The sequence below is a fragment of the Mesoplodon densirostris genome, chromosome 8 (assembly GCF_025265405.1).
Source record: "Mesoplodon densirostris isolate mMesDen1 chromosome 8, mMesDen1 primary haplotype, whole genome shotgun sequence".
Lineage (NCBI taxonomy): Eukaryota > Metazoa > Chordata > Mammalia > Artiodactyla > Ziphiidae > Mesoplodon > Mesoplodon densirostris.
In genome coordinates, this window is record NC_082668.1 from 34,680,715 (window position 1) to 34,705,952 (window position 25,238).

The window sequence follows — 25,238 nt, forward strand, 5'->3', positions numbered from 1 at the left end:
GTGCTGGGGATGCCGAAATGACCGAAACATGATACTGACAAGATGACAACAAACTTAAACATGTAACTTAAATATTTCCTTTTCTGCTTCTGGCTTTTGCTTTGCCCAAAGGGGAGCTATTTCTCTTGGAAGAGAGTGGACAAATGTGCAGCAGGTGAACAGAATCGTGTTTGCGTTCCAGCTGTTGTACCAGCTGGGTCACAGTGACAGTGGCCTCCACCTGTCTCACTCCTGCTTCCGCCAGTGCAGAACCAAGTTATTTTTATACTCATATCATGGGACAGCCCAAGTGGTGATGGAAGTTCTTTAATGCTGGATTTGGAACCGAATGCATTCTGGTTTCTGGAAATCCATGTACTAAGTGGCTACTTCCACAGCAACAGACACAACACATAAAATGCAGCAATAGTCAATAGCTGCTGGTGGTGGAGTCGATCCCCTTATTTCGAATGAGAGGAGGAACCTTGGACACAAGGAAGGGTTGACCCAAAGTCATCTGACAACATAGAGGACAAGCCAGGGCTACTCAAATCTCCTGGCTCTGATTCCATGCTCTTTTTGTTGAAGCAGTCATGACATCACCCACCAAACGAGTGCAGATTTTAATCTCCCTCATTAGGAGGCCTGCTGGCTGGCTGTACGAATCATGCATACACATCGTGATGGTTCCTGGGTGGTTGACACTCATCACCCTCTGACTTCATTTTTTTTTTTTCCTTTGCAAGATGGTTATTGCCCAGAGCCAGCATCCCTTTTCCAAAAAGTGAACATGCCAGAAGGGTTTTTGGAAACTGCCTTGATATCTGTCAGGAGCCAGATGATTCGCAGCAAGGAACCAATACACATAACAAGGATAACTGATTGGATTACCAATTAGCCACCTCCACCTCTGGAGGGTGGTTGGAAAGAAAAGAAAAGGCAGTGTTTAGTTTGGGCAAATACCAAGAGGGCTTTATCATCCTCATCAAGGCATCAGCACGGCACATTAGGCCTCCTCCAAGCCATTCCATGGGAACGTCTCTCTCCAGATGCTCTAGCAAGAGCAAACTTGTTATGCAGACATTGGGTTATTGTGTCTGAGCTACAGAAGCATCCCTGTGTTCAGCGAGAGGGGAGAAACTGGCTGACTTGCGTCTGTTTTTAATGATGTCTCTCCTGCTGGGGAGTTTTGGAAGCTGCAGGTAAAATCTTCACCCAGGAAAGCGAGGCTGACCTGGGATGTATCATCTTACCTCCACCCGACAGAAGCTCCTCGGTTTGGGTAGGCCTTGGGAGGGACAGGCAGATGTTTTCTCCATTTGGACCCAGCAAGAAGCGCCCCAGTTTGGGGTCTCTGGATTTTTCTTGAAAATAAGCACAAGCATGGGCAGTGTTAGCACTAGTGCAGGGGAGGGAGGCTGAACCTGGACCGTGCTCCCTGAGTCCCCAGCGGGCAGATGCCGGTGTGCTCAGGTGCTTGCCAGGGTGCAGGGCCAGCCCCACTCCTGGGATTCGGCAGAGCAGGGCCAGCGTTCACGCCCCATCATCTGGAGTCAGTGTGGGATGAACAGGGCGGGGCTGCCATAGCCTACGTCGTGCCTTCTGTGAAGGTCTAGAAAAGGGGGAATCCTCTGGTTTCAGGCAGCCCTCCAGGGACAAGGTGAGCCTGGAGGGGGCACCTTGTGTGCAGGAAAGGGAGCCCCATCCTCCAAGTGTGTGCAGCCCAGCTCCTGGGCACAGGGCTCGGTAGTTCCAGCCTCTGCTTCCTGCTCTGTCACATGCCTTTGTGCAGTACTCAGTGGCACAGCTGTGCCCTGTGGATCAAATGCTGGGACTGCTTAGTGACTCCAAGGGGCTCAGGCCAAGGAGGAGAAGGAAGCTCTATTTCAGTTGCTTAGAAAGATTGAGGGTGTTTCTATGACTTTACCTTCCCCATTTCCAAGGCAAAAGGGTCAGGGGTAGAGCTGGCAATCAGCCACAGTGGATGCTTACAAGTGTGTAAACACACATATACACAGAGGCATCACACACACACACGGAAACACACACCAAGGTGTGCACTCACACGTACATATATACACACTCACAAGGCACGCACACATATGCAGGTGTGCCTGCAAGGACACACGTGTATCACACATGAAGGACACACAGCAACACATGTGTACTTGTTCGCAGGCAGGCCTGCATGCCTGCACAATCACACATACATACATGAGCACACAAGTATACACATGTACTCCCATAGCTATATAAGCACACACATACCCTAAGACACACATGTGCCACCATGCACACATTCATTTACACACACTCAGCTACACACTTGGGGCTTCAGGCTGCACTCGTCATAGTCACAGCCCTGGCATTCATTCTAATCAGGTTCTCCTTTTGTAAGGGTGTCTAATTCTGGGTGTGTGTGTGTGTGTGTGTGCGTTTGGTGTGATTTGTTCTGGGCAATGCAACCTCCTAGGAATACCTTTGGTGGTGACACGACTGTACCTAAAGTTCAGTTCATTAGCTCAAAGTTAAGAGAGCATCATTGCCATGCAAATATAAAAGGGAGGAGGTTGTAAGAGAAAGGCTCCATCTGGAAATAGTTTGTAAGTTTCTTTGGTGAGAGAGAGAGAGAATTTGACTTTGACCATTCCAGCCTTAAACAGAGGAGCTGCAAGCACATAATGGAATTATTGATCCATGTATTGAATTTATGCTTGCAAGGCTTCAAATATAAATAAATGCTTGGGTCGAGGCAGGGGGAGTGCGAGCGAGCGGGATTTAAATAGTGAGGCATCTGTCTCTGAGTGAGCCTGGATGGGATGAAGGCTGTGGTATCTGTTGTCTTCTTGGTAGCTCTCAGTTGCCACATTCCTCTCGAGTGTGAGCTTCTCTAGGCCCTGAGTGTGATTCTGCTGTTGTTAACAGAGATACTTTGTTCACATTGTCTGGCACCCAAACACACACCATCTCCTTCATCTGGTGGTCAGAGAAAGCCGCCCATCCTCCAATGAGGGAGGAACAGCTGATTGGGCTGCACTTTCTAGAAAATGGTTTGTTGGTCTCCAGCACGGCCCCTCCCTAAGGGATTTTTTTTTTTTTGCGGTACGCGGGCCTCAGACTCCGGATGCGCAGGCCCAGTGGCCATGGCTCACGGGCCCAGCCGCTCCGCGGCATGCGGGATCCTCCCGGACCGGGGCACGAACCCGTGTCCCCTGCATCGGCAGGCGGACTCTCAACCACTGCGCCACCAGGGAAGCCCATCCCTAAGGGATTTTCAGGGGTAATTTGGAGCCTAAGCAACTTTTGCTTTATGTGCTGCATTTAGATCAAAGCCCCCATGGAAGCTGTTATTGCACTGTCTTAGTTTCCTCCTGGACTGTCGGCTCTTAAGGATAAGAACTCTGAGTGGGGCTAAGTCATAGAGGGTGTGGCCCTGCCTGCCTCATCCTTCAGTAGAAATCCAGAGTCCTTTTCTCTCTGTGCACAGGCCTCAGGCTCTGCCCTGGGCCGGAGGGTGACTCCTCCCCGGGGACTCTTCCTGTTGGCAGGGTCCCCAGGCTCCCTTGGCCCGTGCAGGGTTATGGCTCGGTGTTGAGAATGCCTGGTAAACCCAGTAGCGAGTCTCCCTGATGAGCGCAGGGAGCTGTGTCGTCACACGCTGCTGCCAGGAGCGAGGAAAGCACAGAACAGCTTGGCAGCGCATGTTGGTGCAGAAAACCCTTAAAACATGTACTGACTTTTGAGGAATATGCGTGGTGACCGTTAATCCCACTGACAGCATTGGAAACACTGCTGATTTCCCTTTTTCAATGGGGTGGCTTTCAGACAGCTTACTTGTGGCCCTGGAAGATGGTTAAAATGAGCCCAGAGCCACAGACAAGCCAAGAGGGTGCATCCATGCACCCCGGGAGTGATTACCTTGTCCTTCTGCTGGGAGTGCCCCGCCGGCCCGTCTCACATGGAGGGGGCCCATGGGGCTGCTGTGGCCTGATGTCCTGGGGCTGTCCAGGCTCCTCTGGCTCTCTGGACTTTTTCTTCCTTCCGTCAGGGACAGTGGTGGGGTGCCATCCTGCGATGGAGCATCATCCTCTTCAAAAGCAAAAGGAGAAAAAGTATGAGTGAGAATTTGGATCAGCAAGAAGGAGAAGGAACCTCTTTTCTAATTCTGTTGATGGCTCCTAGGGTCTAGGATCACTTATTCCCCTCATTCTCAAGTTTGTCTCTCTTTTCCAGCCCTGCTAAGGAGCAGACGCCAGGTATCTCCCACAGCCAAGGTGGGATTACTCTTGGCTAGAATAGCAGCCCTACTGTTGGGGAACCTCCAAGAACTGGGAGGAACTGACCAGTGGTTGCTGTCATCCTCATCCTATTGATGGGCTCCTGAGATGGGAGAAAGGCTAGGGAGACTGCAAGGTCCTTCCCTAACTGGGGAGACCCCAGCGTTAAAGCTCATGGGACTATTGGCTACAGAGTTCCAACCACAAAGCAATTTTTCTAAGCAGAACCAGTGATCTCATGGCTCCTCCAGGTCATAAAGTACAAAGTAGCCCCTTCTAGATGGTAGTTAGAGGGTAACAGGATGGATGATAAACTCCACAAAGCACGTCTTGGCCTCCATCTCTGTTCTTTCTCTCACTCCTTCCCAAAACTGGCTCTGCTCTAGGGAGGGAAAACCCAGTAATCTAAAAGTGATTGGGACCTTGTCTTAATCTCAGAGAGAGTGGTCTTTATTTCATGTTCAACACACTCTTGGTGTTTGTGTTTAAAGGCTGGCTTCACACACAGTCTCCAAGTATCCCAAGCTACTTATTTACAAAGGGAAGAGGTGTCTTTACAATGGAGAAAGACATCTCTTTAACCAAATAATGAAATTTAACATCACTTATAATGGAACAACTTATAACAAACGGAATTAATATACAGGGATATTTTGTGTCCCTTGATGTGATGCACCGAGAAGCACACGTCACCAACATGCCGTTCTTGCCAAAACTGTTTGATCTGAATCTAATCATGGGGAAACAAACCTAAATTGAGGATAATTCTGTAAAGCAACTAGCCTAAACTCTTCAAAAATGTCAGTGTCCTGAAAAATGAGACTGGGGAAGTGTTCTAGATGAAAAGATCCTAAAGAGATGTGACAGTTAAATACAATGTATGGGGCTTCCCTGGTGGCGCAGTGGTTGAGAGTCCGCCTGCCGATGCAGGGGACACGGGTTCGTGCCCCGATCCCGGAGGATCCCACATGCCGCGGAGCGGCTGGGCCCGCGAGCCATGGCCGCGGGGCCTGTGTGTCCGGAGCCTGTGCTCCGCAACGGGAGAGGCCACAGCAGTGAGAGGCCCGCGTACAGCAAAAAAAAAAAAAAAAAAAAAAAAAAAAATACAATGTATGATTCTGAGTGGAATCCTGGATTGATCGGGGAAAAAAAAACAACTGTAAGGAATATGACTGGTGTAATTAGAGAAATTTGAATGTGGACTATATATTAGAAAATAGTATTACATCAATGTTAATTTTCTTGAATGTGATAATTGTACTGTGGTTACAAGGAGAATATCCTTGCTCTTGGGAGATACGTGCTGATAAGGGATGAAATGTACAAAGTCTGCAGTTTAGTCTCGGATGGTTCAGCAATAAAATAAAATATGTATGTGTGTATGTGCGTATAAAAAATCTGGCTTCATTTTTATGATATGAGAAGTGAAACAATCCAGGGCTAAGCACGTAAATGGGTCTGTGCAACCTCTGGAGCAATGAGAGTCCCACTTCCTAGTTCTAAACACCCTTCCTCCAGGGACGCCTGTGTGAGAAAGATTGCCATGAAAATCTTGCCTCTTTAGACCTTTTTTTCTTTTTTTTAATGCATCTACTACCCAGTTGAGTCACACACTGAACTAACATACTGAACTAACCAAGGTACCAGGGACTTCTTAGCCCAGCTTCCTCCTGGCAGGGCAGCAGAGGATGGACAAGCTCTAGGTACTGGGTCCCCAGTGGACATGGCAGCTCAAAACAAGTGGAGGGCAGTGTGAGGTGAGCAGCACCAAAGATGAAATTCCCTGGTGTTGCCCATCCCTCCTGGTGGCTCAGGCTGTGCCCCTGACGTTGTGGTGCACAGGGGCAAAGCTGCTTTCTTACCTGTCTGCACACAGAGTGACCCTTGCCATATGAGGATTTAAAAAAAATTATTTATTTGTTATTTATTTGGTTGCATTGGGTCTTAGTTGCAGCACGCGGGATCTTCATTGTGGCACGGGCTTCCCTCTAGTTGTGGCACGCGGGCTTTAGAGCGCGCAGGCTTAGTTGCCCCACGTCACGTGGGATCTTAGTCCCCTGACTAGGGATCTAACCCGCGTCCCCTGCATTGGAAGGCAGATTCTTAACCAATGGACCACCAGGGAAGTCCCCATATGTGGATTTTTAAAAAATACTTCGAAGTCTTTAGGATGATTAACTCTCACTTAAGAGATACGGTAAACAAGCCCCTGCCTCAATAATCAAAGGACGTTCTCAAAACGGAAATGTCTCAAGAACATCCTGACCTGGGTTAATTTTTTTTTTTTTTTTAAATTCTGAGAGGCAGTGCAGTATAATGAATAAGAGCACAGATTCTGGCACTGGAAGGCCTCAGCTCCAAGCCCACTTATAATTGTGTGACCTCGAACAAGTCACTGATCTCCCAGGGCTTCAGATTTCTGATCTGTGAAATGAGGGTAGGACTGTTGTGAGTGTTAAAACCTGAGGCCAGTGCCTGGCACTGAGGAAGAACTCCTTAAATGTGAATGTTCATCCTTCTACTTCTGATTACCTCCACTCAGAGGCCACCTAGCACTTGTGATACTGTCATCTTGCCTTGGGGAAGGAGCTTCAGTTTTGTGAAAATGTAGAGCTTTCTAAATATGGCCCATTGTTTCCAACCTATCAACACATAAAAATATACACTTTGATGCACTCATATGTATAATTTCAGATGTCCACATGATGTTTTGAAAAATTGGAGTAATGCCTTTTGTTGATATCATGAACTTCTCATGAATAGTCCCAAATAGATTAGAAATGAAATTCCATTGGTTAAAAACATGGGAGAAACTATAGAGCATGCAGCAAATACGTAGTAAGTTTGGTGCTGTTTTACATCTGCAACCAGGAAATATTAGTAGGGGGTTTGATTTAGTGAGTAAGTAACTTGTGAGCTAGACAGGAAGTTGGTTTCACTGCAGCACTTTGGCGAAGGCAGCAGCTGCCTGAGCAGAAGCCATCTTCAAGTGGCCGGGGAGGAGTGGCCTCCCTTCTAGCCTCTTTTTAAAAATTAATTAATTAATTAATTAATTTTTGGCTGCGTTGGGTCTTCGTTGCTGAGCGCGGGCTTCCTCTAGTTGGGGTGAGTTGTGGTGCACGGGCTTCTCATTGCAGTGGCTTCTCTTGTTGCGGAGCACAGGCTCTAGGAGCACGGCTCCACAGTTGTGGCTCGCGGGCCGTACAGCACAGGCTCAGAACTTGTGGTGCACGGGCTTAGTTGCTCCGCGGCATGTGGGATCTTTCTAGATCAGGGCTTGAACTCGTGTCCCCTGCATTGGCAGGCGGATTCTTAACCACTGCTTCACCAGGGAAGTCCCTCTAGCCTGCTTTTTATGGTTGAGGACCCTGATGTGTCTTGCCTTGCTCTCCTTTGGAGTGAGATCCCTGTGGGATCTGGAGGGAAGGAATAGCTACCTTGAGGCGAGAGTGTGTCCCTCCCTGTGTCTACTGGGAGATGTACTGTTAATTCCCTTGGCCTTTTCAGGGGCACCTGCTTCAGGGGAGGCCTCCATAAAGGCCTGGACTCTTCTTCTGTTTCTGGTGCTGACTCAGGGTGTGGAGCACCTAGGAGACAAAGAGAAAGCCAAGTTGTAGTAGACATCTGTGGTTTTTGCCAGCTGTCTCTTCTTTTTGGGGACCCATCTTTCTCTCACTCAACGGATTATGTGGTTTGGGTGGTCCGTTCCCTGACTCCAGGGATGGGCAAGTGACTGAAGCCTGGCTAACGAGAGCACCTCATTGCTTTAGCCACGGTGACTGGGTCCGGGGTGGGCACACAGCCCAAGCCTGTCCAATCACAGGCAATTTTGGTACTTTTTGCAAGAGCTTTTAAGAGGCATATCCTTCCTTTTTTAAAATAAATTTATTTATTCATTTATTTATTTTTGGCTGCATTGGGTCTTTGTTGCTGAGCACAGGCTTTCTCTAGTTATAGCAGGTGGGGGCTACTTGCCTTGCGGTGCGTGGGCTTCTTATTGCTGTGGCTTCTCTTGTTGCGGAGCATGGGCTCTAGGTGCGGGGGCTTCAGTAATTGTGGTGTGTGGGCTCAGTAGTTGTGGCTAGCGGGCTCTAGAGTGCAGGCTCAGTAGTTGTGGCATACGGGCTTGGTTGCTCCACGGCATGTGGGATCTTCCAGCACCAGGACTCGAACCTGTGTCCCCTGCACAGTCAGGCGGATTCTTAACCACTGTGCCACCAGGGAAGTCCAAGAGGCATATCCTTTCTACCGGGGTTAACAAGTTGTCATGGAATTGCAGGAGGCCATCTTTACCACCACATGGGGACAATGTGCTTGAGAGGAAAGGCTAACAGAGCTGAGAGACTCAGACAAATAGTGCCCAGAGGACATTTTCTGAGGCCTGGATCCAGCTGAGCCTGGAGTTGGCTGATCCTTGCACTATCCAATTACATGAGTGAATACATTTCTTTTTTTGCTTAAGAGAGTTTGAGTTAGGCTTCTAACACTTGTTACTGAAGGAGTCCTCACTGACATACAAAAGAAGGAAGAACTCAATGGATTCACTTTCTGTATATTTTATTCCTATTTTTCATTTGTCAGTGTGTTGGCAAGCTCAGTGGATCTAATAGGTTTAAGAATCTGGTCCATGATGGCCTGATGACCTTCCTTCCAGGGTCATCATGGGAGATAATCAGGATTTAACCAAATCCTGAAATAGTCCTGTCTTTTTGTATATTAAGCATGTCTTTTTTTTTTAATTGGAGTATAGTTGATTTACAATGTTGTGTTAGTTTCAGGTGTACAGCAAAGTGAATCAGTAAGCATATCTTTTTATTCTAGTGTTTTGACATCTGGGACCTTACTCACCCTGGGGAGGCTGTTCCTCCCAGGACTAGCCAGTTCTTAGAGACAGTAAAGGACCACCTGCAAGTGCACATTTCATATGGAAACCAACCAATCTAGAGCCCCTCCCCCCTCCCCAGCCATGACCTCCTTAACACTTCCAGGCCACTATCCCCCTGCCTTCATGACCCCAGGGCCAGGTACCAGACAACCAGGACAGCCCTGATGCACGGAGCCTGCCCAGACTTTTCAAACTAGCCAATCCCAAACCGGCTCAGCCTGCTTTCCCTGCCTCGCCCGTGCCTTCCTGCCAAAAATGCAATAAAGACTCTTGCCCAGGGCTTCCCTGGTGGCGCAGTGGTTGAGAGTCCGCCTGCCGATGCAGGGGACACGGGTTCGTGCCCCGGTCTGGGAAGATCCCACATGCCACGGAGCGGCTGGGCCCGTGAGCCATGGCTGCTGAGCCTGCGCGTCCGGAGCCTGTGCTTTGCAACGGGAGAGGCCACAACAATGAGAGGCCCACATACCGCAAAAAAAAAAAAAAAAAAAAGACTCTTGCCCATCCCACATGCCCCCCCCACCCCCGCCAGCCCTTCTGCTTCCTAGCTAACCCTGGTTCTTCTCCATGTGGCCTCGAGGGGCATGGCATGCCCTCTCCTCTTGCGAACTGTAACAGACTGTCTTTTCACTGGCAGTTGTCTCCTGATCTCTATTGGCCTCATCCTACCTGAATAATAAGAAAAACCTACATTTAAAAATACTGTAATACTATGTGTTTTTTTTAAGGAGCTAAGTAATTTTTTTTTTAAAGTTAATATCTACGGAGTGAAATGTGCAGATCTTAAGTGTACAGTTCAATGAGTTTTGACAAATGTATATATCCATGCAACCAACCAAGATTTAGAACATTTTCATCACTTCAGAAAGTTCCCTTATGACCCCTTCCATTGACTGGTCTTTTAAGATTAACAGACATCCTTTTTCATAGTGAGAATTCCAAACAGCCGTAGAGCAAAAACTGAGAAATCAGTGGCCGTTTTTGCTGAAGTTTCTAGAAAGCTCAGAACTAGGACTTCTTCAAAATTGGAGTCAGCTGTTTAGAGAGTTGCCTTTTGCCTCAGCTTGCCCAGAAAAGTCCCAGGGGCAAGAATGTGGAATGGCTTGGGAAGGTCAGAAAGAATTTCTCCTTGTGCAGGGTGCCGGGTGAGCTGAGCGGTCACTCAGAAGCCTCTTTCAAAAGCCTTTCTAAGTCCCAGTTGGAATTGCTCTCTCCCTTACCTGTACTCTCTTAGCACTTTGCTTAGAAGCTCAAAATCTCTTCCCTGACAAGGACTGTAGAAATCATCTAACGTTACATAATAATGGTACCTAATTCAAAATCAGGAAAATGGAATAGACTCACAGACATAGAGAACTGACTTGCGGTTGCCAAGGGGGAGGGCAGTGGGGAAAGGAAGGACGGGGAGTTTGGAATGAGCAGGTGTAAACGATGATATACAGGATGGATAAACAACAGGGTCCTACCATACAGCACAGAGAACTATAGTCAATATCCTGTGATAAACCGTAATGGAAAAGAATATGAAAAAGAATGTATATATATGTATAACTGAATCACTTTGCTGTACAGTAGAAATAAACACAACAATGTAAATCAACTATACCTCAATAAAATAAATTACAAAAAATCAGGAAAATGGCTCTTCAGACAAACTTTTATCTTTCTTTTATAAAGCAAAGGTCCAAAGATCCAAATATCCTCTTTATCTTGGCTGCCAGGTAACTCATCTAAATCCAGTGCTTACCAAAAGCATTGAATTCATCCCAAGATGTCCGATAACATCTATTTCTCTTCTCTTTTTAACCAGGTGTTTTATTTTTTCAATTTCAATTTTATTTGTCCTTCTTAATATATTGCATTTATTTGTTGTAAGTTGCCTGAAAATTCTTGCACCTTTATAACATCTGTGGTGCATTGGACTTAATTTATGTGTATGGCTGACTTCCGTTTTCTTCCACAGTTTAGCAAAATGCTCTGCCTAATGAGGACTCAATAAATATTTTAAAAATTGAGTTGAATATGACCAGAAGAGAACTACTTGTAGACTTATCCTTTTTCTTTCTTTAAAAAACGTTCTCTCAAGGGGGTGACCCTTAAGAGTGTCAGCCACGATTTAGGAGAGGGCTGCGTTAGCGGGACCCACACCCCAATCCTTCCTGCCCTGCCGGGTTCCCTCAGGAGACCCAGTCACAGGGACCTACCTCTTCTTTGTGCCTTTCCTTTTGGGGGGTGTTGGGTATGGAAATGAATCTCCACGGGGAAGATGAAGACCTCTGCTGGGGGCTTATTGGCTTTAAGTTGACTCCTCAGGGGGTCCAGGACTCTGGGTGATTCCTCTGAGATAGGAGGTGATTTCAAAGCCTTTGGTGCCTGGAGAAAATGTAAAAACAAACACACCCCCATCTGGCAGGTATCTAAATCCTGCTGCCTACAAGGGATAAATGACATTGTATCTTATTGAATCTCCAGCATCAGAAGCTGCTGAGTGTAATGTCGCTTCTGTACCCAGGGCTGGGAGATAAAGCTGACAGACCTGAAAACTGGTCAACTCACTAGAGTAGGGCTGCTTTGCTTCATGGGAACTTGGTTATGCACCCGTTAACCCAGCCTCTGATTGCTCTGAGAAGTATAAATGTGGTAAATTCAAGAGCCTTTGTGAGGAAATACAGTCTTTCTTTTGCAGTCGGGAAACTGAGCCAGATTAAAATGATAGAGCTGAGATTTCCATGTCCGGAGAAGGAGAAATCTTGGCTTGTGTCATTAAGAGCTAAAAGTATGGCTCAGATTGTGGACTGTGCAAACCTGTAGGTAAGAAAGGGCAGAAAATAGGAATACACATTTGTGTTTGCTTTCCTCATGTCATCTCTCTAAGCCTCAATTTCTTCCTCTGTAAAATGGGGGTAATCATACTGCCCACCTCATAAGTTGCCATGAGGATTAAATGAGTTAATTATATGTAGTTACAACAGTGTTTGGAACTAGGCTTTTTTCTATGATATTTCTTTGAGAGAAGACTCTTCTTTCATTAGGGTTTAATACCTAATCTTGCCACTAGCAGAATACCTAGGTGTCTCCACACGTCTGTAATATGAACATAGCTAGAAAAAAAATCACTGTGTGTCAGAATCAGCTACAACTGTAACCCAGTTTTTTTATGTCCAAAAAACCCCAAAACATATGTGTGTGTGTGGTGTATGTGTATATGTATATGGAGAGAGAGGGAGAGAGAGAGAGAGAGAGAGAGAAAGGAGCTGCGGGTAGTACTTAGAGTCTCCTGTTTCCAATTATTCAGAAGTTGCTGAAAATTTCTCCTTTTAGTTTGCAGCTTTTAACATATGAACTTGGCTCTATGAAATGTATATGTGTGCTGGGTTCAGGGACTTCAATTTCACAGGAGGAAAAATAAAAACGTCTCTCACTTTTTTAGTGTTCAAAAAGAAAAAAAGATCAGAAACACACACAAGTATCCTAACGTGTTTAGAGTTGAATGAGGAAGGAAATTCACCCAAATATATTCAGGGTAATATGTAGAATTGTGAGACGTTAAGAAAATGATTAACCCAACACATGCACGTAGCATATTTATGTCCCTGGAGCCCTCCACTGTTTAGGTGCCAGCTGCCCACCAACTGCCCTCTTCTGAATACTGACCTTGTGTATTTTGTTTGACAAGGTTTGCGTTGGGAAATCTATGTGGAAACTCAAATGGTTTGTGCGAGTTATGGCTGATAAGCCAAGCCTTAATTTCTCTATTGTAATTAAAAATTTACAGAGTTTTAATATAGTGGAAAATATTGCTTTCCTCTGCTAAATCATATACATGGGTTGAGGGAAGGGACTCCTGTCCTCTGAGCCTGGCTCGGTTCTGGGCTGAACTGGGTGTGAGACTGAGGGCTTTCCTTAGGCCTGAGTGACCCTGGCAGGTCAGGCCTGCTCTTTACTCCTGGTTCAAAGGAACCTGGGAAGACAGATGCCCTTCTGGTATGAATGGAAAGGTTTAGATCAGTTTAGACATGGGAAATCTGAGAAAATCCTGAACAGGCTGAAAACGACCTCCCTCACTGGCACCGGGACCACCTGGTGTGCCCATGGCTCCTCAGAACCACTTCAGATGGCACGAGTCCCCACCATGAACGAACACTGCTGTTGTTTCCAGTTGGATACAAGGTACTTTCACATAAATGCTTCATCTCCTTTCATCCTTCCATCAGCCCTGTGAGGCTGGCATTATTATCTGTGTGCACAGAGGAGGTCACTATAGCTCAGAGTGGCGAGCCACTGGCTCAAGTAATAGCTGCCACGGGCAGATCATTCCAGAGTCCCTGCTCATTCCCACTCAGCACAGGTGCCTCCCAACCAAACTGAAGACCCACACAGAATTTCAAGGCAGGACCAGGCCAGAGACAGCAAAGGACATCTTTAAGGAAGGTGTACCTGACTTCTGAAGGGGGTTGATAAACCTGCAAAATTTATCCTACATTTTCAAAGGTGACAGACCCTCAAATTTTTTTTTTTTTTTTTTTTGGTGGTACGCGGGCCTCTCACTGTTGTGGCCTCTCCCGTTGCGGAGCACAGGCTCCGGACGCGCAGGCTCAGTGGCCATGGCTCACAGGCCCAGCCGCTCTGCGGCATGTGGGATCTTCCCGGACCAGGGCACGAACCCGTGTCCCCTGCAACGGCAGGCGGACTCTCAACCACTGCACCACCAGGGAAGCCCACAGACCCTCAAATTAAGCAAAACCGTTTCTGGGTTCCAGCATTTTGAGTTTGAAGTGGGTCAGCTGCTTACAAACTCAAATTCTATCCTTACATGCTTACAGAGAAACCTCAGCCCCTTAACAGAAAAAAGGATTCTGTTGGCACCAGAAAGTTTGGTTAACACCGTAACGCTTTAATCGGCGGCAGCTGAAATTTCCTGTACTTCACTATTTCCAACATTTAGTAAATTACTACAGCTTTAGTCCAGCTCCACCTGGTGAGCTCAGAAGCCAGTAAGGCCTGTTCTCTGAGACATCCCTTTGAGTCACCTCATTCCTAGATTGAGATTAATCTTTTAAGCGTGCGCATGCTTAAAAGCACATGCACACACACACACAACCACACACACACACACACAACCTTTTTCCTCCTCACTTCTCCAGATGTGTTTTTTTCTGAGCCAGTGGCAGATGCTACAGGAGGGAAAAGACATCTTTCAGCAGGAGGCTCCTGGAACAAGTGGCTGCTTCTGCCCTGGTGGAGTTTCGTATTCCCTTGTTTATCTGTAGAAACAGGATGGGAACAAGAACTTATTAGTTGCCAGTGTGGGGATGGACAGTTGACTTTCAACTTTTATCTCTTTTTTTTTTTTCCTCTTTTTTAGGAGTTTATTAATTAATTAATTTATTTTTGCTGTGTTGGGTCTTAGTTTCTGTGCGAGGGCTTCCTCTAGTTATGGCAAGCGGGGGCCACTCTTCATCGCGGTGCGCGGGCCTCTCACTATCGCGGCCTCTCTCATTGCGGAGCACAGGCTCCAGACGCGCAGGCTCAGCAGCTGTGGCTCACGGGCCCAGTCGCTCCGCGGCATGTGGGATCCTCCCAGACCAGGGCTCGAACCCGTGTCCCCTGCATTAGCAGGCAGACTCCCAACCACTGTGCCACCAGGGAAGCCCTCAACTTTTATCTCTTTTGCGTTAATGGGAAGAGAGGCAAAGAGAGTGCCGAGGCACTCAGCCAGCCATGGCTTTGGCTGAGGCAGCTTCAGGGAGCCCTGATCTCATTATCTGGGTTGGGTTCTTGTTGGCTGAGTCAGGTGATGGGGAGAATAATAACGATCATAATAATAGTTACTATGTATTAAGTGTTAACTATGGGACAAGAATCATGCAAAGTATTTTATATGCATTAACTGAATCCCCATAAGAGCCTTATGGAGGTATTATTATTATTCCCATTCTACAGATGAGGAAATGGAGCCTCGGTAAGATTGAAGAACTTGCCCAAGGTCACAGTTAGTAAGTGGGGGTAATTTGAGCGCAGGCAGTCTGACTGCGGAATGTGTGCGGTTGAGGACTGGTCTCATTCCTACCTCCAGCTGCACTTTGGCAGTTATTTTCTAAGGTGAGTGGCATGAGGAAGTGACACTCAGCCTGCCTCAGTGCTCTCTGCAGGATCAGGTTTCGCCGAGATCAACAAGATATTTGGCTTCTTACCGCTGAGATCTGCCTTCCTGTTGGGGAAGGCGCCTCCGTAGAATGTCGTGTGGGATTTGTCACGCAGGAGCGCAGAATGATGGATGCGGGCATGCGCAAGGGCCCTCCTGGAGGTCTGCTGTGTTTTCTCATGGTGGCTTTCCTTTGAAGCGTGGATACAACGGTGATTCCCTTTTGACGTGTCCTAGGGAACGACAGATACGCATCCTTGAAAACAGGTTTTGTAATGGAACAGAGCAGGTTCCTATAACAGTCAGACCTTGTGGCTAGACTGGTGGTTCCAAGGAGGAAATCTCCTTAGCAGCCTGGGAACAAAAACATGGTTATAATGGCAAGATATTTCATGATGTTTATTATGATAAAACATTTTATTATTGGTCATAGAGAGAATGACATTTAACCATGCCTGACATATAGTGCTTTCTTGCAAAAAAATTTAAAAATCAAAATCAAAAAATTAAAAATCAAGCATTAGTATCACTGTCTTTTCTTTTTGGCAAACTTTTTTTTATTGTAGTAAAATAGACATAACATAAAATTTATCATTTTAACCATTTTTAAGTGTATAGTTCTGCATTAAGTATATTCACGCTAGTATCATTGTCTTTATCCATCATAAAATGTCTCTTCTCTCCCACTAGGTGGTACTTCTCTTCTCCCCCTTTCCTGTTTCATTGGTGTGTGACCTGCTTGTAAGTCATACATGTTTGTTCAAGATAGGAGCATGTGTTGTCTACGTTTCTCTGAACCACTGTTGCCTTGTACAGACACACACACACACACACACACACACACACACACACACACACTCACGGGCCTTAGAGTTTAGAAAGCATTTTTACATTTTAACTTATTTAATCCTCATAGCAACCTTGGGAGGTGTGTATGATAACAGCTCCATTTTACAAAAGAGGTCATTCAGGTTCAAAGTTAGTTAAGTTAGTCACCACAGCTAGCAAGATGCAGGACTCAAAACAAGGCTTTTCCAACTCTAAGGCCAAAAAAGCTCTTTTTTTCTAGAGAAGACTAGAGCTGTCTAGATGGGGTGAAGAGTGTAGGGAGGATCTGTGGTTAAGTAAGATTGGAAAACCATGAGTTAAAGCTAAACCAGCCACTTTACCTATAGAACTACCTATGGTCCATGGTCAGCTGTGCACTGACTCTCTGGGAGGAGGACATGGTGTGCTGCATTTCCCAAATGTATTTGGCCAAGAAACCCTTTTTTTTGCATGGAGCATCTGGCAATGCTAGGGTTCCACAGGTGACACTTTGGGAAACGGGTCAGTAGGCTCAAAGTACTCTTCTCTTCTCTGGAGGACCCCAAGAAATGGTGAAGGGAGGGAGCATTATCTCTAAAGTCAAGAAGAATAGTGACAGAGGGGACCCCATTAGAAATGGTACCTCTGCCTGGGTTTCATCTTCCTGCCAGGGCTGCTTCCTGAGTGGTGGCAAGTGAGTCCCCTGGCTGCCGTGGTTCTTGGCTACAGAGCCCTGGTCCACGTGTCCACCAGCCCCAGCTTCCCCTTCATCCAGGCCCTGCTGACCTGCAAAGGTGAACAGTGGGTCAAGTTCACAAGCCCAGAGATGGGTATGATGCTCTTAGCTGCTTCCAAACTGCCTTCCTTCTTGCTTTTCTGAGCAAAAGTGTCGATCAAGGCCCTCGTTCCTCCTCCCTCCTTATTACTGTATTTCTGCTAGTGCCTCCACGGAAGTGGCAGCCAGGTCAGTGGAACAGAACTGCTTTAAGAGTCAGGAGGCTCAAGGTTGAGTCTTTGTTTCATGGACTCAGTTTCCTCATCTGTAAAATGGGGATACTAATTTCTTGCTCTTGCTTCCTTGCAGAGTAGTCTGGGGCTCAAATAAGATCATGAATATGACACTCCTTTGTAAACTGTGAGGGACTAGGGGATAACAGAGGTGTGATGATGGCGGGGTGACCTGCAGCCCTGCTCTATTGTCACTGAGATGCTCAGTCTGAAGCGCTTGATTTCCTGGGATGTCTGCTGTTCATTTACTTGTAGAAAAACTCAGGCAAATGCACTGCTTAGCAATCTGCACTTACCCTGTCTGTGTAACCCTCAGGAAGGATCTGAGTCAACAGATGACTCCAGCATAGTTAACAAATCTTTCATCGATGGTTTAAAGGGTCCTGCAGCTATTTTCATCACTTACTCAAGGTAGATTTATTGCTGAAACAGTCTGGCAAACTTTCCTTGTTTGGAGCCGCTTTAGCAACACCTCCACTCTCTGCTTGCAGCTCCATGCGGGGCTGTCTTTCAACCAGAGGCGCTTGAAGCCCTCAGGGGCTCTGTGTATGTTGGAGCGTTGGGCTTCTGGAGGCTCCCAGCCAGCCTCACTGTCCCCCTTACTCCCCAACCCTTGTCATTCCTTACATCATTCTCATCCTTGGTGTCATTGGGTCAAGAGCCAAGTGCTTCTCTGTGGGACTTCTCCCTCCCCGCAGCTCCCCTTCCTCTGCCCATTGGCTCCTGAAGGCTACTTTGGGTCTGAGCTGATGCTGAGAGTGTTGGTGGGGCAGATGCAGACTCAGGCGTAGGTTCAGGGGGACTGCTCAGGTTTTAGTGACCCAGGGAATCCCTGAATCTCGGGTGGCCCAGGGCCACGTTAGGCCTGCTCCCAAGAAAGCCTCAACTTCATATAGGATGTAGCACTAAAGACCTTTCTGTGTGTTCTAGAATGATCCTTTGGGGTCAAGATGGACTTCAGGGCCATCCTTCCTGGTCAGATTCACCAGGGAGCCGAATGCATTTCTGAGGGTAGAGGAAGTGAAACACTGGCCAAATGGCCACTCACCTGCTGAATGGTATTATATGGCCGACTGGCTAAGTTGGAGCAGGGTGCTCTGGGGCAGGAGGATATAGAGAGGCATTCTTCCCTTTGGCTGTATCCCAGGTGATATTGAATATATGACTCAATCTATGTGAGGGAAACCAAGATTCTTCTCAGTAAACACCATCTCTGGCTCATTTATCTATGCTTAACAGAAATAGGTTTGCAAGCAAGGTATTGGAAGTTTCAGTTGTTGAAAGGAGACCACACAACTTGGTCTCTCTCTATCTCAAATATGGGTTCAGATTACCCAAATAGTGTGCATGGGGGTAATAATTTAGAGCTCTTGGAGAGCTTTTTTACCTGTGTCTTCTCCTATGGTTTTTTACAACAACCCAGAGAGAGTGGAACGCAGACACCACTACTACCATTTTACAGATGAACAAACTAAGGATGCACAAAGCATAAGTGACTTAGCCAACATCACATTGTTGGGGAATCTGAGATTTGCAGCCAAGACTTTTGCTACTTTCTCCAATACAGTGTCTGGCAAGGAGAGGGAGACCAAGGGGAGATAAAGTTAAAACAAACCATCTCTCAGGGTTCAGGCTATAGTCTCTGAGCTATTTTTCCTTCCTTACAAGTTGATTTTTGGTCCCTGTGATCATGGGCAATTGGGCATTACAATTATGCTTAAAAAACACAAGGTAGGGAGGTCTATAACTAACATTTATTGAGCATTTGCCATGAGTCAGATACTGCATTATCCCATTTAAGTCCCACATCCAATCCTGTGAGGTATAGGTGGGTATGGTCATCTTCATTTTATAAATGAGGAAACTGAGGCCCAGAGAGGTCACATGGCTTAGAATCTGGTGCTAATGGGCACGTGTTTAATCACTATTTAATATTGCCTCTCTGTTTCTGCCTGATTGTGACAACTCCTCCATATATGGCATCAATTAGGGAAGTCACTTGGTTCCTTAGGTGTGCAGTGTTGATCCACCCTCAAATGGAAGTACTGTAGTCCACAGTCCAGTATTTTTAGATCTTAGGGCATCAAAGTCTAAGGATATTAACTGGAGACAGTAGAATTTTTGAAGCAAGAAGGCATTAGGCAATGGCGAGGTGGGGTGCCACCTGGGGAAGAGCAGAAGGTTCCAGTACAGGAGGATTACTGGGTGAGTTCCCTACTCTTAGGACATGGATGGCCCAGAAACTTGATCTCATCAGTGCCTCAGAATCAACTGGTCTCAGGGATGTTGACCCACATTAGCAAAGTGCATAGAGACTGATGTATAGACCGGGGTATAATTACAAAGAGAAATACAATTGCCTGACCAGCATGTTTCCCATAGATGAACTATTGGAAAAGGTTATGACCAAAATTCCTTGATAATGGAGTCTAGACTCAAGGGAGGTATATGGTAGGCATGTTTATGGCACCAGGCTCTGAGAATCTGCCATGTTCTTCTCCACTCCATTTGATAGATCAGATTCTCTACTTATCCTGACTAGATCCTTTTGCAAGTACAGGGCTTGGTTAGGCACAACTATTGTTTCTGGAAAATTCCTTTGTCATTTCAGAAAAGTTAACTTTTTTTTTTTTTTTTTTTTTTTTTTTTTTTGCTGTATGCGGGCCTCTCACTGTTGTGGCCTCCCCCGCTGCGGAGCACAGGCTCCGGACGCGCAGGCTCCGGACGCGCAGGCCCAGCGGCCATGGCTCACGGGCCCAGCCGCTCCGCGGCATATGGGATCCTCCCAGACCGGGGCACGAACCCGTATCCCCTGCATCGGCAGGCGGACTCTCAACCACTTGCGCCACCAGGGAGGCCCTAACTTTTTATTATGTTAGGCTCTTGTCCTTTCCTTCTCGTTTCTCAAAAACTCTGGTACTAGTCAAGACCCTATTCTTTGCCCAGTCATCTTTATCCAGTCATCTTTCCCCATCTCCCTTAGCAAAGCAAATCTGGCTCTTTTAATGCTTCAAGTTCCCAAGAATAATATTGACAGGTAGAACCTCCATAGTACTGGACAGCTTATAGACAGCCCACAATAATTTTCTGTGCAGTAACGAGGTAGGCCTTATTGTGTCCATTACAGAGATATGCAAACAAGCTCAAAGAGGTTGAGTGATTTGCTCAAGATCTTACCTCTAGTAAGAGAAAGAACAGCCATTGCAGAACAGCCAGATTTCTGGCTCCAAAGCCTGTATTTTTTCTTATGATATTGCCACAAAACCACAGGTTAAAGAGTGTTAGAGTGAAAAAGGCATAAGAAATCATCTAAAATCTAGACTCTAGATATGCACTGTCCAATACAGTAGCCACTAGCCACATGTGGCTATTTAGATGTAAATTAATTAAAAATAAATAAAATTTTAACACTCATTTTCACAGTCACACTACCTACATTTCAAGTGCTCAATAGCCACATGTGGCTGATGGCTACTATATTGGAATTGGACAGCATATACATATATATATATAATATATATATATACATATATACATATATACGTGTATATATACATATACATACATGTATATATATACACATATATATGTATAAAAAATATATATATATGTATAAAACATTCCATCATTGCAGAAAGTACTATTGGATGGTGCTGGTCTAGACTAACTCCCTCATTGTACAGATGAGGACAATGAAACCCAGAATCCCTAGACCTTATTTTGGAAAACTTCATTTTAAGCTGTTAAAAATCCAAGTATTTGAAGTCTGGTTTGATAAAATCAACATGTACCTTGTTCAAAAGATTTTCCTGGTTGAATCCAAAATGGAGGGAAGACAGGCAGGAGATGGTATTTGGGGGGGTACACCTGAAAGATCCTGTTGTGGCCTGAGATTCTTTGGTACATTAGGTTGACTTTCCTGGAGCAGCACAGAATCCTTGATGTATCCTGAAGAGTAGGTCAGGAGTTATTGGTAGAAATAATGGTTGCCAGTCTGGAGGTCTTGGTGATAACTACAAGGTTCCCCACTTGCGTTAGTCTTAGTTTTGGACATTGCCCATTAAGGAAGACAATTAGAAGACGCAAGAGATTAAAAAATCAGATAGAGGGCTTCCCCGGTGGTGCAGTGGTTGAGAATCTGCCTGCCAATGCAGGGGACATGGTTCGAGCCCTGGTCTGGGAAGATCCCACATGCTGTGGAGCAACTGGGCCCATGAGCCACAATTACTGAGCCTGCATGTGCGATGAAAAGTGGCCCCCTCTTGGGGCCTCCCTGGTGGCGCAGTGGTTAAGAGTCCGCCTGCCGATGCAGGGGATACGGGTTCGTGCCCCGGTCTGGGAGGATCCCATATGCCGCGGAGCGGCTGGGCCCGTGAGCCATGGCCGCTGGGCCTGCGCATCCGGAGCCTGTGCTCCGCAACGGGAGAGGCCACAACAGTGAGAGGCCCGCATATCGCAAAAAGAAAAAAAAAAAAAAAAAAAAAAAAAAAGTGGCCCCCTCTTGCCACAACTAGAGAAAGCCCTTGCACAGAAATGAAGACCCAACACAGCCATAAATAAATAAATTAAAAAAAAATTTATAAAATCAGATAGAAGCCGTAGAGGGTTCTCTGTCTAGCATCTTGGGTGCCTCTGGTCCTGTGCCACATATATACTTCTTCCTCTCCACCATCCCAGGAATTGGGTCCCCCTCGTGGAAGAAACATGGCTGCTTCTTTGGGGTTGGGTAAAAGGCACCTCCTGCCTCAGGAGGAAATCTAAAGGTTTCTCCTGGATATATCCTGCTTGCTTCTGCAACCCCCATGATTTTCAATCCATTCTATAAGTATTTATTGAGGGCTTATCAATGGTCCCACCTCTCTACTGGGCAGTAGGGTGGATACAGAAAAACCAGACATGGGTCCTTTTTAAAGGCACTAATAGTCTGTTGGAGAGACAAAGCTCTCCTCTGCTCTACGTGTGTGGTCCCAAGGGTCAGTGTTATATAAGGCCAGAAAATGAGGACCTCAACATTGGCTGGATTTGTCGGAGAAGCCTTTGTAGAAGATGTGTGCCTGGAGGGTGGTGAGGATTTATCATAGGAGTGGGAAGGTGGGAACATACCAGCATCACAAAGGCGGTGAGCTCTGAGATGTGCAGGAAGGGGGTGGCAGAGTCCACTGGGCCAATGACCTCATATCCCAGTATTGTCTTTGCTCCTCCAGCTTGAGAGTCTCACCCTCAAGAAGGCCCTTGGTGAGGAATTATGGCAAGAGGCCCAAGAATGCACGTACACATGGACCTTTCCTTAAACCATGCATTGTAGCTACATGACTTTCACAGAAGGGTCTGAGACATTTTTTGATGTTAAGAGGGGCTCTCCTCCTTGAAGACGTTGGGCTTGGGCCATGGGGCAGTGGCCTGCTCTGCCCTCTGCCCCACCCAACGATAAACATATCTCTGGTTAAGAGGCTCTTTCTCACAAGTGTTAGATAAATGGAACTGCCTGGGACCGTGGGTCCGCCGTGAAGGGTAAACCAATTACTGGACAAACCCACATCTCTCATTTTCCTTCAAGTCATCACTTATTGGGGAGAGAGTTGTTTTCTCTCCTTTCCCGAAGTAAACCTGTAAAGCAAGAAGAAAGCCAGTTTTCCTCTGGTCCCATCTGTTCGTTGGTGCTGAAGAGGTGACAGCTAGCTGAGTAGGCACTGGCAAATCCTACTGCTCTCCCCTCTCTTCCCCAGTAGGTTTGCCAAATAAAATACGGGATGTCCAGTTAAAATTGAATTTCAGATAAACAGTGAATACTTTTTTAGTAGGAATATGTACCAAATATTACAAGTGTAACTTTTTTGTGCGTGCCTCTGTGTGCATGTGCACGTGTGTAGGCGCTAAATCTGGCAACTCTAATTCCCAGCCATTGCCTGTTTTTATTTTTAAGCCATTACAGAGTGTGTTTGGGGTCTCTATTCAGCAGCAGAGTGTCCATCTCACTCCTGGGTGGGCTGTGCTGAAGAGCCACCTTCTTTGAAGAGAAAGCCTAACATTTCTACGTCCTGGGGGATCTGAGGTCCCTCTGAAGGGGAAGTAGGGGATGTTGGGAGGAGGGTGACACCTGGGGTGTGGGGAGGATCTGGCTTCTGGTCTCAGCTTTGCTTTTGGCTGAATGACCCTGGACAAATTACTTTGCCCCTCTGGGCCTCTTTTTCCTTCTCTTGGAAAAGATTGGGTTTGCACTGGAGGATCTGGAGTCTCTGCATGGGGAAGCTTGGGAAGCACGTTCTGCTTGGGATGCAGAGCATGAGACTGTTGAGAGGCAGTAGAGGGAAGGCAAGACTTCAGGCTGCACTCCCTCCGCACACGTGGGGGAAGCTGACGGGCGAAAGGTGCGACGGCACAACTAACACAGAATTGGGCCTGAAATTCTGCTGTTTCGGACCTTGATGGAAAACACACTCTCACACCAGAATGCGAGGCGGGGCTGCTCAAGGCGCACCTCCTCCCATGTCCCCACTGACCTGCACATTGGAGCCTGTACATGGTGTCAGGGGGCCACATCCGCAGGAGGCCGCGGAGGTATCTCTTGGCTGAATACCCAGGCTGGATCCGCCATAGGCCCTGGCTCTCTGGTTGGCTTCGGAAGTGGAGGTACGGCTGCCAGGCTCTGTCCTGCTCTCTCTGTGGGGACACCAGTCAGGAAACAGCATGGCTGCTGAGCTGGGAGCCTCCCAGTGATACAGACTGGCTAGCACAATCCTCATCAGTAATCTGGGAGACTCCCGGAAGGTGCTGGAAGGCACCAGAAACAGATGCCTCGGCCAACAGACATAAAACAAGACCCCACCAAGCAAAGCTCTGAAAGGCCCCTGTGGATTTGCAGTTGGAAGGAGAAGGAGAAATGAGAAATACCAGATCCCATCTTGAGATAGAAAACCAGAAAAGGATAAAGAGCCTCAAAAGAAAACACATCATTTAGTTCAGCCTGTGGAAATCATTTTAGTATCTTAAAAAGTGGCCCTGTATGAGAAAGCCAGGTCGACAAATCAGCATCAGCATTCAGTGTTTGCAATATGAATAATGGGACAGACAAACTCTGTCCGTGTTCACGAGGAGCATGGCCTTTTGAAAACATCTGGCTCTCCTGCATTTCGTTTCAGCCAGGGAGAAGTTTCTGGGAATCTACCTGCCAAAGTCACTATGCAAGACATCATGGGAAATAAATGTGAATAATAACATCTTACACTTGGCTAGGGCTTTATCTTATACAAATAATTATACTCATTATAATCCTTTAAGGTGGACGAGTTAATATCATAACCACTTAAATGAGGCAGAAATTCTCTAAGGATAATCAGTTAAGCACAAGAATAGCAAACACGTGGTCCTTGTCTTGACATCTCTCCTCATCCCTGTTGCCCATGGCAGACATCACCAATCTATCACAGCACTCTTGACTGAAGAACTGATTGTGATCTGAGTCTTTGCTTTTTCTCTGGAGAAAAAGCGACAAATAAGGCAGATTGATAACTACTATATAAATTGACTAAAGGTAAAAAAAAGAAAGCATGGCTTATTATTCAATTGGCTCTACTCTCTCAGAATCTGTTAATTCAGTGAATGCTTGGAATCCAAGCACAGAGCATCACCTGGTCCTTGATGTCTGGACAGTTTATGTGGCAAGTACTTCAAGTACCAAAAGAGCCTGAAAAACTCAGCCCCACATAAATCTTGAGGCTTTTTCCAGAGGACGTGGAGAGGGAGTTGTAGGGAGGGCAGTGGACACAAAATGACTTCAGTTCTTTCACTCACTCCATTTTTTCATTTGGTCATGCAATAAAAATTTGTTGAGCACCTTCTACGTGCCAGGCACTGTGTTAAGCCCTGGTCTATGGAGCCACTAGATCCAGGGCTTTTTCTGGATGAACTGGAACTTCATTTCCTCCTGTAAATCTTTGCTTCCAATGACTTCCCTCTAAATGTGATAAAACCAAGCCTCCTCTGAGATGCTGTGGCCCTGGTGCAGATGGCATGATGCCCTGTCTGATCTGGATAAGAGCCCCTTGTTTTTCAGTAGGGGGCATTTCTGAAGCACCTGCTTGGTTCTGTAGCTTTACTCGGCCACTTGCTCAACGTGGCAGGGAGTTGCCGAGAAGGATCA

The 25,238-nt window shown here is 46.5% G+C and overlaps 1 protein-coding gene across 1 annotated transcript in view; it reads right to left on the reverse strand.

Annotated features, from left to right (window-relative positions):
* The window catches only part of KIAA2012 (KIAA2012 ortholog), a 120,686-nt gene that overhangs the window by 82,649 nt on the left and 12,799 nt on the right, over window positions 1-25,238 (reverse strand). Inside the window, 10 exon segments of the mRNA XM_060106674.1 lie at window positions 1,233-1,343; window positions 3,898-4,068; window positions 7,694-7,843; window positions 11,343-11,511; window positions 14,260-14,402; window positions 15,333-15,516; window positions 16,734-16,876; window positions 20,890-20,959; window positions 20,961-21,046; window positions 23,599-23,758. Coding sequence (XP_059962657.1) covers window positions 1,233-1,343; window positions 3,898-4,068; window positions 7,694-7,843; window positions 11,343-11,511; window positions 14,260-14,402; window positions 15,333-15,516; window positions 16,734-16,876; window positions 20,890-20,959; window positions 20,961-21,046; window positions 23,599-23,758 — 1,387 coding nt within the window.